This window comes from Gavialis gangeticus, unplaced genomic scaffold (genome assembly GCF_001723915.1).
Source record: "Gavialis gangeticus isolate Ggan-Ray unplaced genomic scaffold, GavGan_comp1, whole genome shotgun sequence".
NCBI lineage: Eukaryota > Metazoa > Chordata > Crocodylia > Gavialidae > Gavialis > Gavialis gangeticus.
In genome coordinates, this window is record NW_017729034.1 from 39,983,604 (window position 1) to 39,999,802 (window position 16,199).

The window sequence follows — 16,199 nt, forward strand, 5'->3', positions numbered from 1 at the left end:
AGCTCTTGTTAAACAGCTTTTTTCCCAAGGAAGGAATGCAGGGACATTACCAGCTGACCTGCTAATTAGCTCCAAAAGCCATAAATGGACACTGTCCTATCTGCCTTACACAGCATTAGCTAGTATACCATACGCTGTCTATGGTCCGTGCTGTGGGAGAGGGAGGAAGGGATCTTTGCTTAATCAGCGAGTGGTGACAGGGATGGAAGGGGGAGTGCTGCTTTCCAAAGGCAATATGCATGTGAATCCCTCTGAAACCTTGCCTCTCAATTGAGGTAGGCTGGGAATGCTAAGGGGAAGAACATAAAATACTTCTGCCTGGTCTGTGGGCAAATGAAGAGCCTTTGAGAGAAGGGGCAGGGGTGAAGTAGGGTTGCCAGCCCTCCAGGATTGCCCTGGAGTCCCCAGGAATTAGATATAAATCTACAGGAGACTGCTGAGAGATCCAGAGAGAAGATATGTAAACTGTCATCACTTGTCTTTAGAAGTGAATTCTTATTTCTGAATTCATCAAATTTAAAATGAAGTACTTAAAAAACCCCAAAAAGAAAGTAAAACAGTATGATTTTAAAATGCCATGTCAAAAGATTCAGTCTTACCATAAATCCTGAAGACAGAGACTTTGGAGGGAGGGAGAAAATAGGAAAAAGAAAAAAGCAGCAATTTAATTAGTACCTGCAGCTGACTTTTGTACCAAACATTCTAAATCTGCTCAAGAGTCATAAAAAAAAAAAAAAAAAAGATGAACGCATACTTCATTCATTACTCATTGCCAGCAGGGAGCCACGCTATTTAGCTACTTTGGCTGGTAGTGTCAGTTGCTGGCAAGAAACTTGGAGTGTTGCTCTGTATCTTTGTTACCAGTTCATTGTTAATCGTTGGTAAGAAGACAGTCAATCCTGTTGAAATACTGAAACTCTTGCTGGCTTTAGTGAGGCTTGAAGGAGCATAGGGCTGTGCAGGGCCGGACTGTAGGTGAAGTAGGTGGTCGCCTAGGGCCCAGACAGAAATTGGGTCTGACAATGGTAATTAAAAAAATTATTATCATTATCTCTGGGGGTGATAATAAAAGTTCACCTGGGGCAACCAGGAGTCTAGGGTATGGTGCTGGGGCTGTGCAGAGTCAGGTCCAGACTATGCACATTTTAGCTGGCAGATTGAGATATTTCTTGGTGGTGTAACTTGAGTTGTTGCAGTAAATTCTGGTATGTTTTGTGTGTGTGTGGGGGGGTATCTTCTCAGATACCAAGAGAAGATATTTTGCAGTATGCCAAGGTCATAAGATCTAGTCCTAAAATACGGATCTAGGTTAAAAAATTCTTCAGTTGCTAAGGTTGGCATTAATATAAAACATGGCTTCTAAGGTCAAATAAATTGTGTTTTTTGGATGGTACTTTTTAGTACTGTGTTTTTATGCTTTTAAAATCATGTTTGACTTAAGCTATTGCACCTAGAGATGTATTGCCTAATGTAAATATTAGTTCAGATGGATCCTCTGCTCAATCCAACTTCAAGAGGGTGAATTAGGGATGAGCTTGCAAATGACTCGGACATTTGCAGCTTCTGGCAAAACTTGCCTAGGGATAATTAAATTTGATAGTAACAAAAATATTTGTCTGATCACAAACAATAGTATTTGAATGATTAAGGGGAGAAGTTCAACAGGGGCCCTTTAAATATTGGTACATAACATTTTGTGGAGAGAGTGTCTACTTTATATTTCAAAATAAGGAAGAACCAAGTGCTTCTGATCTTGCAAAACTGTTCAGGGGTGTCACTGTGCTGAATAACTTGGGTAAATCCACAGCATGATCATCTAAAAAATTATATATGGCCTTATAGAAAACCAAGGTCCTAGATCTCTAACTTTCTACATCATTCCAGGCTCGGATACAGATTTGCAGAGGCAGTGCTGAGTGTGCATTTAATTTATTTTGAGTGGCTTACTGGAAGATTTCCAAGGTAATGTGTTGATGGTCAAAGAAGTAGAACTTTTTGTTGTGTGTTCTTCGACTGATTTGAAAAACCTGCAGGGAAAGGTCCTATTAAACTATATAATTAAAATAAATGTGGAAAACTTGCCCAATTTTTAGAAAGGAAGTGTAGGTTTCTTGAAGATTATCTTGTATCCCAGAAAGAATGTGTCACTCAGTATTAAAGAATATGTAAGGAGTAGTCAGGAGGGAAAAGGAACTTTTTAAGACTTTGTTATACAAATATTAAAATCAAATGGTGAAAATGCAAAGTGTGTGGCCCTCCCTGGGGCTAAGCATGAAATACTTATTAGTATTCAGTCTCGTGAAATACATGGTAGTAGTCACGGGAGACTGAAACCTCCTCCGGCACGCCCCTTATGGGATTACACACACGCCCCATATGGGATTAGACACATGAACAGATGTCCATAGTCCATCTCACAGAAGGCCCCCTTCATTGTCCAGCGTGACACAAACTGGTCTGTATTTTTGTGCAAGATATAAGTGGTGGACAAAAATGCCTGTGGCCAGGGCTCTGTGCAGCAGCTGCCACTGGGTCTCCAGTTTTCTTGGTTATCGTTAGCTTGTACAGGGTGTGCCAGGCCAGGTGGGCTTGCTCTGGTGCTGCTGCTGCTAGGTGCTGCCTCCAAGTCATGTCAGGGCAGGCAGCCAGGGCATGGGCATGACACACTTTGACTGTTTGTGTGTACAGTGCCTTCCCAGACAGGACCACAAGCCAACACTGTTTTCATCAGGTATGGGGAGGGACAGCAAAGTGCTGGGCCTGCCACTCTCATTGCTGTCCACAGTCAGCAAAACGGGCAGCGATAGAGAGGGTCTATCTAACAAGATGCCATTGGGGAGGGAGGGCTTGCTATGTGTGAAGGTGGTCTTGCATCTGGTGGGAGGGCAGCTTTCACTTCGGTCAAGAGCCAAGAAGGAAAACAGAGTGTAGGGCCAAAGAGAGAGATAATGCATGTTAGTTTGTTTCTCTCCAGACTAGTTCTAACATTCAAATTTGGGCAGCTCCAAACCGCCATTATTTATTTATTTATTTATTTATTTTGGCAACATTATGTATGGAAAAGAGAATTTAGGTAACATTTAAAGAATTCTAAAAATTACCTATTTTCTTACACGATATGGATCATGATACTAAGGCCCCTCATTTTGTAGGTGCGGTGATTATGAAAGATACTAGCTATAAATGTGTGTAAAACAAATATTTCTAAAGTACCTTTTTCTTTCTAATTGGGTAACATATAGACAAGTAAAATATGGTGTGGCTTAAAGATGGTGATTTTGCACTCCAGTAGTGCAAAGATTGTCAATTGACTAGCTTACTTCCCCTCTCAATCTGTGAGCCATCCAGGTGGAGGTAGATAACATTTTTATACCACTTTGTATACTGTGGCTAAAATTACTGACTTCACTATGTATAAATAATAATGCAGACCTAAATTTGTGTCTTTAAGCTGCAGCCTACCATCCTTTCATACTCTTTCTATAAATTAAATTTACCATTGTTTTTCCATATAACTACAATGCTTATATTTTTAACAGTACTTTATTACTGTTTGCTATTCATGTTTGGTGACTCTAATAAATATATGACTTCTAAACGGGCAAAGCTCATAGGCTGTAATAGTGGAACCCTTGAGCATTTAGTGAACAGTGCTGCAGTAATGAAGTGTCATATCTCTGTTCCTGTCGTACAAAATTTCTTTCTCACAACCGGAAATTCCACATACAAGATAAAAGATCTTAGTCTGTTTCATTTTTGGCATTCTATATTTATTGTGGGCAGCTGTAGATTCTTAGCTGTCAGTTAAATTAGTAGAATCAGGGATCCAATTGCATCACGCAAAAAGTATATATGCTGATGTTTGCAGCCAGTTGGTACCATTTTCCCTTATTTGGATGAGATGTTTAAGGAATTTGTGAGCATTCAATGGGATTGAAGAGTCTGTGGCCAGGGGATAACTGGCTATGTACTGATGTAAATATTAATAAAGAATGACGTTGTGTCAAAGTGCCATATGCAGAGTGAGAAGAGTGAAACCTGGGAACCGCTGTTGAAGTCCAGTGACAAAATTCCCTTTGCTTTCACTGGAGCTAGATTGTCATTTCAGGTTGCTGGTTTACCACTGTGCTTTTGAAATTAGGAGCGAGTGTTCAGAGAGCTCACTTGCAGCATCATGAAATCCCTGTACAGGCAATGGTAATCTTAAGTAATCTTATATGGTCAGGTCCTTGTGATATAGACTTGATTAAATCACTTGTCTTTCTTTCTGCTTCACTTGCCTCACCTATTTCAAAAAAAAAAAAAAAGACTATCTTTCTTGTAGTCCCATTGCCAGTGTTAGACTGAAATGAGTTTTAGTCTTCAGCTAGAAGGCACTGCAGATAAAAGGTGCCCAGGAATAAGCAGGGGTAGAATGGTTTTTAAACCTAAATATTTATCAGATTGGCATTGTATCTTTTGTATATAACTGTAGTTCGTTAGTGTAAGAAATGTGGCTGGCTTTCCTTATTAGTAAGAGTACTGTCACACTCTAAGAAGGAGGATTCTATGATCTGGCTTGCTGTTGTAGCCTTACTGTAGTCAGGGCCATCCCTGGGGGGTGTGAATTGGGGTGACCGCCCCATGCACTTCACTTTGGGGAGCCCTGTGGAGCTGCGTGGAGCAGTGGTGGCACGGAGCTGGGCGGAGCAGTGGCTCCGTGTCCAGCCACTCACTACCCCCGCCTTCCCTGCCCGCACTGCCACAGCAGCTTCTTCAGGTCTGGGGCCCAATGGGATTGGAGAAGGGGTAGGGCCCTGCATGGGCTGATTTGCCCCGGGCCCCGCACCCTGCTTGGGTCCGGTCTGACTGTAGTCCCCAACCTGTAAAGGCTTCTGTACCCATATGCTTGAGGTACGTTAAATTGGACTGGGCATGTGGTATCTTTGTTTTAAACTGAAAAAGAGAATGAAAACCTTTGAACTTTCTGGGCTATGACAGTACTGGCATGTAAGTAATAGGGATCTTCAAAATCTACTGTAATCTATAGAATTTAAAGTAGAGAGGAGGAGAGTCCAACGTCTTTCCTGTTTTCACTGGTTTACATCAGGAGTAAATCCATTTGCTTTAATGGGGTTATTTTAGATTAAGTTCAGTGCAACTGAGAACGGTATTTGGCTTGTGAAAATATGATTTACTTTCTGCATTATTTTGTATGTAGTATTTCTTGACCATCTAATAATTTACAAGGTGCTTATTAATTATTTTCTCTACAAGTGGAATTCTCATAGTTGTATGCCTGTACATCAAGAAAGTAGTGGAGAGTCTTAATTAATCCAGGTGATTATTTGTGAGAGTGCAATCAAAACGTTTTTTATGTGTCCCTCTTTCCCCCATCTCCAAGATTTTTTCCACACCGGGTTTTGACTTTGGAATATAATAACACTAATCACAAGATACCTATTTCTAAGGCAGAAATTTCCACTGATAGGTTAATGTTATAGTATAAAATATACCTCAGCATCCCAACTGCAGATTTGCAGCAGGGATCTTGCTAAAGACAAGTAATGATTGGTATCCTGGTTCTTTGAGTTCTGCTTTGCAACACAGCATACTGCTGTGTTGCCTAGTGTTTTGTAGGACAGCTCTGAGATCTTACTGATGGGGACGTACCTATATCATGGTTTCATGGATTTTGCGGAAACTTCAAAAAACAGCGTTGTCCACTATCTCTGGGAAATCTGGTGTTTGCTGTGATTTCTTGTAAAACCAACCAAAATAAGTGGTAGTGATGTAGACCTAGTGAAGGCACCCTCTGACAATCAGCAGTGAGGGGAGAGGCCTCTGCAAAATGCCCCTGAAATTGCCTCTGTGTGCTGCAAGTGGGCCATGAAAAACCTTTTGTCCTTCTGCGACTTAGTTAGGTTTCTACTTACTGAGTTTATGTCCAAGTCTAATTCTTTGACAGCAAAGTGGAGAAAAATATTTCTTGTTTTACCATCTCACAAGGGAATACAGAGACTTTCTAATCTAGATTCTGATACTCTTACTCTTGAAGAGGAAGCCTACTGATTCCAGTTAGAATAGGACGTGCCACATCAGTTAAAGCAGAGGTGTAAAATTTGTCTTGAGTGCTTGACTAGTCAGAGGAAGGTCCCTCCTGTTGAGGCTGTGGGCCAGATGACATGACTCTGTGGGCCAGATTTGGCCCGTTGGCCGTATGTTTGACATCCCTAAATTAAAGGATCAGAACCTGACATTCTAGCTTCTTGCTGTGACTCATGTACATGTAAAATGTGTTTTAGGCAAATTGTATTTTTATGACACCTTTTTCCTTCAAATATTTGGAAAATATTTTCTCGAATAATGAATACAGTTTTTTTTTTTTTTTTTTTAGGAATGAAAACCTGCTTAGATGCTCTCAGTGTAAAATTGCCCGATACTGTGGTAAACACTGTCAGGTAAGATAACTTTTGAAAATAACTGAAGTACTAAAGATAAACAGTCATCTTAATCCTTTAGCTGTGGGGCCTGTATTGCATTTGTTAGGTTGTCATTGTCTGTTAATACTCATCATCAATTAATAATGCATTTTATTAAATTGTCCATTATCCACTAATATCCATTAAGAATCCATTAAATCAACAGGTAATTAACAATTAAATACGTTTATCTCTTCTTGCACCTTGTTTGCACCTCTTGTTGCACCAACTAATTGTTGTCATAAGCCATCTTCTGATACATGGGTGACACTGATCTAATAAATAGGGAGTAAGTCTATAGATAACAGGAAGGCAACTGAAGATCTGCATGTTGGACTGCAGAAATGGCAAATAGGAAGGAAGGAGTTGATCTTGGTGATGTTGGGTCACAGATCTTTCTCTTTGTGTCTATCTTGTCTATCAGCCTCCATGGTGAGGTGAATTTGCTTGAAATAATTGATGCCACATTGTACAACATGGTGCCACTAGGGATGACTCGGTGCTTGATTCTCCCAAGTATTGATGGTACTATTGCATTTCTTCAGAAAATCATGCCATCGTTGTGTCTGTGTAGGTCTGTTACTAGGGGCTTCCAGTAATCACTAGCATATTCCTTTGTCAACACTCGTCTCTCGCTATTGAAGGAAGATTCCCATGTGCACTGTTGTACATCAGCAACCACGTGATTCTTTGCAGGAAGGTAACCTTAATTCAATGGCAAGGAAAGCCAGACAACTGGAGGTTTCTATTCTGTTGGAGCCTTCTTCCTCCTTTTGCAGCCAGTGGGTGTGTCTACATGTGACACCTACATCACTGTAGTAATACACTACAGCCACACAGAATCTGCAGCAGGGATGGGCAAAATGTGGCCTATGGGTCAGATGCGGCCCACCAGGCCATTCTATCCGGTCTGTAGGGCCCCTAAAAAATTTAGAAAATTAATATATATCTGCCCCTGGCTGCCTGTCATACGGCCCTTGATGGCTTGCCAAAACTCGGTAAGCCATAACTCTGCCTGAAATAATTGCCCACCCTGATCTGCAGGCAGGAACCATGACCCTGCAGCTGTGTCACTGTAGTGACGTGCTCCCTCATTATAATGTGTCGCTATGGTGACGTAGTGCCTAAAAATAAGCATGCATAGTGTGCACAGTGAAGTATGGGCTGTTACTGTGCCAGCTTTTAGTACTTCCAAAATGAAGTACTAAATGATGGTGCACTGACAACGGCGTTATAGTGGTACATGTGGACATGACCACTGTCAAGTATTCGTGTTTAATCTGCCTGCTCCACTGTTGAGGACTTTTATTTTTATTTTTGGATCACTATTAGTCTGGAACCTTGCTCTCAACTTTGCTATCATGGATAATCTTACCAGGAGTATGAAATTCCTGACAGCATCATACTCGGGGTTACAGGTGGCACACAAACATCAGTACAACATCAGCATTGCAATACCTGGGAGGAATCTACTCGTATAGTTTTTGGCAGGCATGCCACAAATTAGCCCTGGACCCTCCCCAAGTGTGACTCTGATGCACTTCACCTGTCCAGTCTGCTACTCTGCTTTCTGCTCCCTTCTTTGTGCTCCTGACCCAATATCCTCCCTCTGTTTCTGCTTCCTGCCTTGTGCTCCCTATCTGATCTTGTCTGTTTTCTTGTTCCTGCCCTATCAGCTACTGCTATGCTGCCTGTCCCGTCCATGATCTATCATATGCAACAGACAGGGTAGGAACAGAAATTACACATAAATCGGTATAAGTGATCAGAAATGGTTCAGATCGCTAATGCAACAGAAGTTCAGTGCATATAAACTGCTTTCAAGATGGCCAAAAATAGTTTAAGATAAACCTGGATGGATGTAGTATCAGACTTAACTGGTTTAGGTTAAATCGGTTTATTGAACTTCTGTCCTAGATCCTCTCCAGATTCAAGTTAATTCACAATCCCCCAGCATGCCAGGATGCTTTGTACCTCCCCTGCAAACCCACCCCACCCTTGCAGAGTGGGTGAGTTAGCCTTGGCCCAAGCTGTCTGCTCCTGTCAAGCAGGGAAGCGTGCTTCCCTGCTTGACTAGAAAAAAAAAAGCCAATTTTGGTATTAGAACATATGGAGGAGGAAGCTGGGTAGGTATGTCTCTTAAATTCATTATGCTGTGAATGTGTGTACAATATATATAGTTTACTGTAGCATCAGTAATAATGTCACAATTGGATTTCCTGTGGAAGATGATAGGAATAGAGTTAGTAAATTGAAAAAATATCACCAGGTGTAGAAAACTTTTTTTTTTTTTCTTGAAAAGCAGGTTTATCAGACAAAAATATTGCCTGACCATGCAGCCACTGAAGTCAGTAGCAAAGCTAGCATTGAACTTGGTGAGGCAAGATTTTGAGCAGCCTACATTTAAGTTGCTTTGTTTTGTTTTGGGGGGTGTTTTTTTTTTTTGAAACAGTGATAAATATGATATATTTTATTACTATTTTATGACAGTTGAAGAAATTGAGGAGGAGAGTATAGAGGGGCACTTCTTTGGCCACAAAAAACATTTTATTGGGATGGGCCCTAATGCTAGCAATGGCAAATAATTCAGGTAAAAGAGACTCAGAATAAGGCCGTGCAAGAATGCCTTCCTAGCTTTTTAAAGGGCTACTCTGTCTGACAGCGTTTCCTTTGATCTTGTTTTAATTTTTGTCCTAGGTTCTGCAGAATTTTTATACAGGTTGCCTCAGCCAAGTTAAAGGCAGTAGGTTTTACTTTCCTTCACTAGATTTCACTGAATCATTAGCATGTGCACTTTTAATTGAATTAATTGGTGCGCAAAATAAACAGCTGGGCATTGAATCAAATTGCTGTTTGCATGCTTAAAAATTAGCTGAGAAGGACTCTATTTTATATTGATAATTGCAGATCTTTAGGAATGTGAATCATATGCCTGGTTTTATATTGTATGATTAGCTACAGAATGACCTGATTAAATTTTGATGGCTGAAAAGTCAATCATAAAGTAGTAAACGCTTAAGAGTGATTTAGGAAGACTAAGTTTCTGGACTATTCTGTCAAATGCAATAAGAAAAGATTAAAACTAAATTTCAGTTTAAAATGCCCATTCCTGTTTTGTAACAGCTTTCACTAAAATGGGCTGTTACCAGAGTTCAGTTTTAAGCCCCTCTTAATGTATTTTTTTTTCCAGTTTTAAAATTTAACTTAAATGTTAAAAATTGAATTGTAAAATGTTTTAAGCCATTTAAAACATTATTGTTTAGATTTTAGCTTCTATTGATTGATTGATTTTATTAAAATAATTGTTGAAATGTAGCTTTGTAAGGGTCCTCAGATTCCCAGGAGTAGGTCTAAATAATCCTTGACATATGGTGTGGAATAACATTTACAAAATTAAAATATTTTGCCCTGAAAAATCCAAGTGTCCATTTCTGAAAATGCTGAAGCATTATCCAAATGTTTCTTCATTATAATATATCATTTAATAAATGTCATCCAGAAATATTTAACAAAATGGACTTTTAAAAAGAGAAGACTCTAGTTAGTCACCCTACAAAGAGAGTGAAGTCATCTCATTGGGAAAGTAACCTTATCTATCCTATAGAGGTTGGGGTGGGGGCTAGTTCAGGGTATTGAGACTGGGGGTGAGGCAGGGAGAGTTGGGAGCAGTGCAGAGGACTGAGGGTTGCCCAGGTTGAGGGGACTAGGAGCCCTTAGAGCAGTGTTTCTCAACCTTGTAGACTCTAGGTACCTTTCATAAAATTCCAGGGCTTAGCTTTCATTCATTTTTTTGACTATAAAAAAATAATCTTTGTGGTTTGTGTGACCAGACTCTGGAATAGGCTCCCAGTCAGGGTGTTGCAGGCACCTATCCTGGAGATCCTCAAAAGGAGACCAGACGCACATCTTGCTGGGACTATTTGACTCCAGCCATCTTTCCTGCTCAGAGCAGGGGGGCTGGACCCGATGATCTCACGATGTCCCTTCCAGCCCTCAAGTTCTGTGAATAGAGCAATTCTTCTGTTGCAAAAAAATGGGAAAGACCAGAGCAGAACAAAATGCCTATTGAGATCTTTGGGTTTATCACATGAATCATGTGAGATGGTTGCATACCTAACATTCTGTGGCACCCTTACAAGGACCCTCATAGGACCCTGGCTGAGAATCAGTGCCTCAAACGATGAGTAGCTGTACGTATGCAGAAGTGTGGTGAAAAGAAAATGGGCATGCTTTGTGGTATGGATGACAATTGACAGATCTTCCCCCTCATTTTGGGGAGAGAGTAGTTGAGATTTTTGAGGGCAGAAATGGGCATGAGTGGTGCAAAGAGGCAGAGCAGTACAGAGACAGAGTTCTGCCTCCACTCATTGTCTTCATAGCTTCCTGTCCAATCCACAACCTAGGCAAAATTCAGCATTGCCTTCCTCCTTTGCTGTCTGAAGTACAGCTTGGTTCTCCAACACACCTGTGGAGGCTGCTCCCACTCTGCCTCCATTACACCACCATTCTAATACAATTCTAAATCTTCTGACCATTACTCTCCAAGGAAAATTAAGGCTTTCTGCACCCATTAGTATTGTTATGACTGTTTTTATTTCTGTTCCATGTATTTTTCTTCTCAAGTCAGATAGCGCCACATCCTCTCCCCATCACTCCATTTCCTGCAGTAACTGTGGATCCACAGATCCTTGCAAAACGAAGGGCAGCCAAGCAATCTTAGGAAGGGGAGAAGCTCCTTCTCATTTTGACGGAGTCTAAGCCCACTCAGCATACTAAACTGGCTGCATTCTGGCCCTACTTATCCAGTTATGGACCAACGGTTCCCCATTTTTCAGTGGATGGTGGACTTGACAGCATAGGTGGCAAGTACATATTTGTCTTGCAGTCATGGTAAGCTGCTAGCCTTAGTCTGGGGGAAGGTTGGGTACAGCCTCATTTTCACCCTCTGCTGTCTTTGCTCTGAAGTTGCATGTTGCAACTATTGAAAAATCTGAGGAAATTCACTATGAAAAAATCTCTAAAATGACATGAAGGTTGTGGCTACATAATCCTGCTAAGTGCTACTCACCCTTGCCCAGAATGTGAGGGTGCTTGTACATGTGATGGGGTTTAGTCCCCTAACTTGAAACAGTGGGTTTTTAATTGTGATGATTAAAAACCCACCATTTCAATTTAGGGATCTCCATCACTGTTATGGCAAGGGTCCTAATTTTTTTTTTTTGCGGAGCCTGTCTGTGGCTGGGGGGATAGTGAGCTGAGGGTTGAGCTGCCGGTGGACCAAATAGCTCTGGAGCTGAGGAGTCCCCAGTCCTTCCCTCTGGGGCCACCCAGGCAGATGGCTAGCAGGCTGGATGCTGCCCCAGCTTGGGCTTGCCTCTGAGCTAGGTCAGTACCCACCTGCTAGTTGCCCGCCCAGGTGGACCTGCGGGATGCTGCTGCTGTTGTGAGGACTGGGGCTCCCCACAGCTCAAAGCCCACTGGCAGCTCACCCTCCAGCCGTGGGAGAGGTGGGCAAGCTCCGTGAAAACAAACAAAAGGTTCAGGCCCCTTGCTGTTTGTTTTGGTTTTTTTCTTTCTGGCAGTGTGTGCCTATGTGAATTGCCGCTAGCACCCCACCTGCGATGCTGCTGTTTCGGAGGGAAGGACCAGGCAGCTCAGGGGCTGTGTGGTGCAGCGACAGCTTGCACAAGCAGGCTCCACTGGAGGGCAGGGAGGGGAAATTGGAGAGGGGCCCCTCTCCAATCTTTTTTATTTTTTTTTCCCCTCCACAAAGTCTGCCCACCTCTCCTGTGGCCAGAGAGTGAGCTGCTGGCAGGCCCTGAGTTGGGGGGGGCCCCGGTCCTTCCTCTTGTGGTGGCAGCGCCCCCTGAGGCTGCCCAGGCAGGTGGTTAGCAGGTGGGAGCTGCCCTAGCTTGGACTCCGCACCCAGCCTGATCCAATTCTTCCCTGAGCCCAAGCTGGGGCAGCATTTGGGCAGCCCCAGAGGGCACTGCTGCAGAGGGAAGGAATGGGGCTCCCTGCAGCTCAGGGGCCACTTGGCCTGCCAGTAGCTTGCCCCCTGGCCATGGGAGACGTAGGCAGACTCTGCCAAAAAAAAAAAGGATCGGACCCCTTACCGCTTCTGCCTTTAGCCCACCTTTACCACAGCAGGACAAGCTGTCAAAAGGTGTAACGTGGTACAAATAACTACATTGCAAACTAAACTACATGCGAATGTGGTTTAGTTTGCAATGTGACAGACTCATTTAAATTGTGGAAAAAACCCCTACGTGTACAGCGTGATGCAATTAAACCGCAAAAACAGGCAATTTTCATCATGTGTACAAGTGCCGTCAGATTCTAAATGCACTAACTAAACAAACGATGAAATGTCATCCTAGGATGTAGGCCTGTCTCACCATGACTCAGTGATTTTTTTTTGATTACTTAATTTGCAGCACTGTTGTGGGTGTAGTGACAGGGTTATTAATGTTTTACATCATGTTCTGCTAGTGCTGCAGAAGCTTTTCTGGCCAATCTCTGAAATCTGAATGTCTGTCTTTATTCCAGTGTTCCTGTAGCAAAAGAAAAAAACCAATTCACTCCATGATCAGTTTCAGTTTGACTGCAATTGTAAAGAAAAGATGTGATCTTAACATCATTCTAGTGTGAAATGTACCTCCAAGATTAAGACTGGCACACAATGCTATGTGATACTGCATATCTCATCTCATTAGTGTTTTATTGGTTGGGTAAGCTATTAATCATTTTGATGTCACCTTTAACATATTTAAAATTCTATGCAGCATTTATGTTAGAGGAAAAATTGACAGATAAAGGCTGACTCCAAGGAACAATTTTAGCTTAAGCGGGGTAAAAAAATACCAATATAATTATATTACACACAATGATGTCTGGACATTTACAAGCTTGACCTTGTTTCTCGTGGACAAAAATAATTCTCTTCTGTAGATCCTTAACTTTTATTTGTCAGACACTTTGTGACACTGTGTTCACTTCAGTGTCTGAGTTGGTGTCATTTTGTTCCCTTATGGTGTTATAATAACCATGTATAAGAGAAGGCTCGCATATCGATGAAAAAATAATTAACTGTTTTATGTAGGTGTAAGAGAGGTGTGCTGAAATAAATCACTGGCTACCTAATACTGACATCTTGCTTTTGAAAAGAAATACAAATGTCAGTCACTGTTTATAAAGTTACAGCATTTGTAATTATCTTAACCATCTATTTTTCATTGCATGTTATTTGTTGCTGGCAAGTTCTGAAATTACAGTGAATGACTGACCACTCCCAATTCTGAATGTTCTCTCCTTGCTATGACCCTTGTATAACTAGATGAAAAGAATTCTGCAAACAGGAAATACAGTGGAACCCATCTTCAGTGACTGTTCTTGGAGCTACAGCAATGAATGCAGCTGCTGTTCATCTTGCTGCTGAATTTCCAGACCCATGGGGAACCCCATGGGCTGAATGCGTAGCATGGAGCTATATGTCACCTGGCCTGTGTTGCTGCCTGTAGGTCAGAAATATGATGGTTGGAGGAGCAGTGATGACTAATATTGCTGCTGCCAAATTTCTAGCCCCGTGGGTCAGATGACATGTTCATGTGCTCCAGATCCAGCCTGTGGATTGACTCTGCACTATTCATTTAGTCCAGGGACCAGTTCTGGGACCAGCCCCATGCCACTCATCCAGCCCTGCAGGCCAGATAAGTTTCACACCCCTTCCTAAACCATATTCAGGGAACCCTGTCGTCTTAACTCCTGTATCTTTTTTATGTTAGATGTTTTCCCTGTTACAAAAAATAGCTGAAACAAAGTTCAATAGCTTCAAACATTGCTCTGAATGCCTTATTTAGATGTATTTACAAAGACTTTGTATTGGGTTTTGAGGTTTTCATGAAATACCAAAGAAGAAAATCCAAGCTTAGTGAAGTAAGGTGGGAAAAGTAAATCAAAAGAAAAGAAAATCAGCCCTGTGTTCAAATGGAGTCTTGTTTAGATTAATTCCTGCAACTTTTCCCCACTGATTTTCTTTTCAAACAGATGATGATTCTCACACATCCCCTAGCACTTTTCTACACTGGTAATCTGTTTGTTCATTTTTATGCAAAGAATGCCATAGGATGTCATATGATTTACATTGTCCACTAAAGTCTTAAAATACCTATGTAAGGTTTTGGCAAGCTCATGCTTTACATATGCAAAGCAGTTTCTTGGGACAAGATAGTTGTGTTGCAACTCTTCTTAGTAGGTGCTTGAAGACATTTAGGGGTATGGGAGATGGTGACTAGGATACAAGAATTTACATCTCCCTGCCTTTTGAACGTGTGATCACAGTGAAAAGTCCATTACTTGGGTGTCTGGGCTTTACAACACTGGCTGTCTTCTTGTTTGGCTATGTTTTTAACCAGCGGCAAGTAGGAAGCTTTATAAACAGGGAAACTCCTTAGTTGTTTTTAAGCAGTTGTATTTTGGCAAAGAGGGCAGGTATCTTTAGGACCAGATTCTTTTCTGCCTATTAGATGCTAAGGCTGTAAATAGACATTGCATTTCTCCCAGGAGAAAGCATTTTGTCCCATGACCCTATAGATGTATAAGTTTATTGCGTTGCTTCAGGTCCTTCCAAATTATTTGGGATAAAATATGCTGTTCATTTTTTCCTGGGACATTGTGGCTTGTGCCTGTAGAGTTATCATGAGTCATTTCCCAAATAAGTTAGCCAGGATATGTGGTCTCATCAGCCATCTACTGAGAGAGGAGCAGCAGTGCAACTTGGAAGGGTGATGTGTAAATGACTTTGGCCATGACTGTTTTGGTCTGGGTCAAACTTTGGTACAATGAGGCCCACGGCAAATGTGACATCTGTTTACAGCCCAAGTGTGATCCCATTCCATTCTGCTCAGGTCCTTGAAAAAATGTTAATGTGTTTACTTCCATATCATGTTGTCATCTTAGGACTTATTTATCTTTAACTGCCTTTCAGGGACTTGAGCAAAGTTGAATAGGGCCATGTTTAGGCACATAGTCCAGGAGTCAGCAACCTCTTACTAATGGCAGGCCTTGGGAACTTGCCTTTGCTGCAGGCTGCAGTCTCTTGCTGCTGCCTCTGCTTTCCCTCCTTTCTGTGTTGGGCAGCTAGCTCTCTTGCCCCCTCTAATGCATCCTCCACCAAAAACATGCTACTGAAAAGTGTGGCAAGCAGCAGTCTGGAGCTGTGATTTTTGTCAGCAAGCATGAGCAGGGGCTATGCGTTTTGGGGGGAGTGGAAGCCCTCTGTACAAAGCAGGGGTTGCAGTCATTAGTAAAATATGTCTGGTGAAGCAGCAGGAGGTTAGTAAAATGTGGACCAGATCTGCTTTTTACCTTTGGGCCATAGATTGCTGACCTGACCTACCCATTGTTACCTAATAGGTGCCATAGGATCTGGCCCTTGGTATTTTATGTTCCTCCATTCCAGTTATACTTTTACCTGTTGACACTGTATATCTTGAAATGCCTCAGATTCACTTAAGCTTGTCAACTGCATCTTTTGTCACTAGTTAGCTTCCTCTGAGTTTGGAAAATACCAAGTCTAAGTCGCTTCATCTTATTGCCATAGTGAAATCTCATAAATTCCAAAGGAATTATTCTATCAGTTCTGGCAGCTGGTGTGTGTTTTCACCTTGCCTATTTCTTTCTGAGATTGAAATGAAGGAAGAATTGAATGTATTTTTCTACAGAAAAGTGAAGTTGACA

General features: G+C 41.7%; 1 protein-coding gene across 1 annotated transcript in view; it reads left to right on the forward strand.

Annotated features, from left to right (window-relative positions):
• Nucleotides 1–16,199, forward strand: part of SMYD3 (SET and MYND domain containing 3) — an 895,363-nt gene that overhangs the window by 6,033 nt on the left and 873,131 nt on the right. The window contains exon 2 of the mRNA XM_019526714.1: nucleotides 6,377–6,440. Within this exon, the coding sequence (XP_019382259.1) occupies nucleotides 6,377–6,440 (64 nt within the window). The remainder of the gene's footprint in view (nucleotides 1–6,376; nucleotides 6,441–16,199) is intronic.